Source organism: Myotis nattereri (assembly GCF_964212035.1).
Source record: "Myotis nattereri genome assembly, chromosome: X".
NCBI classification, from domain to species: Eukaryota; Metazoa; Chordata; class Mammalia; order Chiroptera; family Vespertilionidae; genus Myotis; species Myotis nattereri.
The window spans coordinates 142,646,735-142,650,475 of record NC_138078.1 but is presented as its reverse complement, the minus strand read 5'-3'; the positions used below and the strand labels follow the sequence as shown (position 1 = coordinate 142,650,475).

The 3,741-nt window shown below is 49.8% G+C and overlaps 1 protein-coding gene across 1 annotated transcript; it reads right to left on the bottom strand.

Annotated features, from left to right (window-relative positions):
* Positions 1–901: 901 nt before the first annotated feature.
* On the bottom strand, positions 902–1,864 carry LOC308511927 (olfactory receptor 10V1-like; the record flags this gene model as incomplete). The annotated part of the gene is made up of 1 exon (XM_081081751.1): positions 902–1,864. The coding sequence occupies one exon, from the start codon at positions 1,862–1,864 to the stop codon at positions 902–904; it is 963 nt and encodes a 320-aa protein (XP_080937877.1).
* Between the last annotated feature and the right edge of the window lie 1,877 nt (positions 1,865–3,741).

The window sequence follows — 3,741 nt, the reverse complement described above, 5'->3', positions numbered from 1 at the left end:
CCCAAGCAGGGCAGGGCAGGGGGGAGGAAGGGCAGTCTGCACTGCCTACCAGGAGCAAGTGGCCCTTTAAGCAACGCAAGGAGGAGGGTCACCTGGCCCAGAGGCTGGACTGGGGTGGACAGTGAGTGAAATGCCTTCGTGAGGATGGTGAGCTGATGGGGCAGAGCAGGTCACAGGCCCCCAGGGCTGCTGCTGTTTGCTTTGCACTGTTGTATCTCAAGTGATCGCTAGGTTGTTTTGTGGTGATGCAAGATTAAATTTCTGGGAGGCTCTGCCTTTCCACGCCTTCACTTTGCCTAGTTTAGGCTTGGGAAATTCTTGTATTTTATCCTTGCTAACTCTTTGTCCAGAGAAGTGGTGCCTTAATGTTTTGGTTGAGTCATCTCATTACCTCTTTTAATTTTTTAATTTTTAGAGAGAGTGATAGAGGGAAAAACAGAGAGAAATACCAAAGTGAGAGAAACACAGCGATTGGTTGCCTCCTGCATGCGCCCTGACCAGGGCCGGGGCCAGGGAGGAGCCTGCAACCGAAACAGGTGCCCTTGACTGTAATCCAACCTGGGAACCTTCTGTCTGCAGGCTGATGCTCTATCCACTGAGCCAAACCAGCTAAGGCTCATAACCTTCTTCCTGTCGGTGTCCATTCCACTGACAGTGTCCCAGATGATGAATGTCATTGTCCATGAAGGGACAGCAAAATACCCCTGGACGGCTGCGTTTTGGACAGCCTCAGGATCCGTTCCATCTCTGTGACCATAGAAGAGGGTGGTAAGGTTCAGGTGCATGCAGAACCAGGGAGCAGCTCTCAGTGGGGGGAGTGGAGCCGCAAAGGGTGCAGTGCGATGACCCACTGGGTTCTTGTCAGGGGCCAGGTTAGTCCTGGTGGACTCCACTTTGCCCTTCACCTGGCTTTAGGCTGCCGCCTCATCTGGTTATAGCTCCCTAGGAGTCTCCTGAGGGCACCCTTGACTTCCTTGTTCCTGAGGCTATAGATCATGGGGTAGAGCATGGGAGTTACATTGGTGTAGATTAAGGACACGATCTTGTCCTGTTCTGGGGTGTAGCATGACTTGGGGCGAATGTAGATGAATATTGCACAGCCGTAGTGCAGAAGAGAGACCAGCAGGTGCCCGGCACAGGTGGAGAAGGCTTTGCTCCTGCCCTGGGCTGAGTGGATGCTGAGGATGGCGGTGATAATGAATCCGTAGGAGAGCAGTATCAGTAAGAAGGGAATCAACAGGATGAGCGTGCAGACCACGAAGACGGCAATCTCATTGGCTCGTGTGTCTGAGCAGGCCAGGAACAGCACAGCAGGGATGTCACAGAAGAAATGATTGATCTCATGGGACTGACAGAAGGGCAAGAGGAATATCAGGGTGGTAAGAGTGAGCGAGAGTGCAAAGCCGCTGACGCATGCCAGAGCCAGCATCTGCAGACAGAGGACCCTGGTGACGATGAGTGTGTAGCGCAGGGGCGTGCAGATGGCCACGAAGCGGTCGTAGGCCATCACGGCCAGGAGGAAACATTCTGCTCCTCCCAGAGCGATGAAGAGGTGCATTTGCAGAGCACAGCCCAGCATGGGCATCCGCTGGCTGCGGGACAGGAAACTGGCCAGCATGTTGGGGACAATGACCAATGTATAGCACATTTCAATGGTGGACAGATTGCGAAGAAAGAAATACATGGGGGTCTGGAGGCAGGAGTCAATGAGGGTGATGAGCACAATGGTTGTGTGGCCTGCTAGGGTGACAAGATGCATGATTAAAAAGAGTCCAAAAAAGAAGATTTGCAGTTCTGCCAGATCCCCAAAGCCCAAGATAATAAACTCTGAGCTGAAGGTGTGGTTTTTCTGCAGCGGGGCCATCCTATATTCCCCTGTAGAACTCCTGGGGAGTTTTCTAGCAATTGTCCAAGTTGTGGGAGACTCTGCAGCCCTTTCCACAGATAGAAGTGTAGCCACCCCTCCAGGGCCTCCAACCCACTTTGCCAGGCTTGGCCCTGGTCTACGTTCTGTGAGCTTCTTACATTCTGCCCTCCGTTCAATGAGAATAAAGAGCTGCTTTTGTGATGTCACTTTAGTTCACCTGTTGAATTATTAAAAAAATGAACTGGGATAAGTAAAGCCCACACATGGAGTTGTTTTTCATAGACCCTAATGACAGTCTTTCTGTTTACATTTTGAAGAGTTTCCTGGGTGGGGAAGCGCTGAGGTTGATGTTACTGAATAGGTTTAAATAGAGGAGACTGGCCCTAATTCCTGTAGGATATAAGGTCTGGCGGGTTGATATTAAACACACTTTTCACTTTGCGCATTGGCTATAGTGTCCCTTCTTTACCACCCCCACCCCGCAATCTCCATCTCCCAGGACTCCTGCATCCAAAGGGCTGTGAACACAATACCCAGAGAGGAAGAAGTGTAACCAGCAATAGTTGCTGCCTCTCCTGTTTCAGCGCTCCTCAGTTGCAGGGGGACCCTAGCTTATGTGTCGCCTCCTTCCAGACACCTGCCCTGATGCGTAAGCTGAGTTAGTCCCTCCTTTAGATACGAACAGCACTCCAGGCTTCCCCAACCTTATTACTCACTATTGAGTCCTGTAATTCTTTGACTATTTGTCTGTCTACCTCAACAGCCTGGGAGCTCTGTAATGGCCAGAATGGTGTCTTACTCAACCTCTCAAATAGTGGCTGGCACATATCAGAAACATTGATCATGTTTGTTGAATAAATAAATGCCTCTTGCTTTTTTTCTGCATCCTCTAGAGTTAGTACAGCATCGGGCATTGCGGAGCTGACTACCATATATGCTTGAATAAATGGCTGAGTAAAAGCAGGGAAATCTTTCACGTATTGGGGATGACTGAGGTCATGATCGTCCAGGGAGGTTGTAGAGTGAGAAGAGCAGAGGCACAGGGTGGGCCAGGTCAGAAGGTGGGAGCGAATAGGACAGAGCTAAGAGAGAGTTGGGGTGGAAATGAGAACTCTCAGGACCATGGGGCAAGAGTGCCTGGCAGGACAGTGACTTTCAATGCTCTGTGTCTAGTGCAGGGGTGGGCAAACTTTTTGACTTGAGGGCCACAATGGGTTCTTAAACTGGACCGGAGGGCCGGAACAAAAGCATGGATGGAGTGTTTGTGTGAACTCATATAAATTCAAAGTAAACATCATTACATAAAAGGGTACAGGTTTTTTTTGTTTTGTTTTGTTTTTAGTTTTATTCATTTCAAACGGGCCGGATCCGGCCCGCGGGCCGTAGTTTGCCTACGGCTGGTCTAGAGTGTGGGAGCAAGGGGATAAGGCCAGGCAGCTTCCTGGCCTATAGGGACATGTTTGCTTCTCTCTTCCCTTAGCAGGACCCAAGTTATAAGTAGGAAGCCTTGTGTTTAGCCTTCAATTTCTTTCTGTGTGTCCCTCCCTCCCAGAAGAAAAGAGGACAAGATTTCTAAAGATTCTAGAGAGCTAAAAAATCTAAAATTAATAGGAGGTAAGGGTCCCGTGGAAGTGGAGTTGTCACCTAAAGCACAGGAACTCACTTAGGGACATACAATTTCTCCCAGGGCTACTGAGACTCAAAGTGGGCAGTGAGACCCAAAAACGCATTCTGATGATAGGCCCAGGCGGTCGTTGTGATTCCAATTTTGCAGCCACTTGCATGTTTCACTGAGTATCATTTTGATTTTTATTGACCTAATGGGCACCTGGAGTCTTTGAGCTGGACGGTTCCCTAGAGGGCAACTTGCCCAC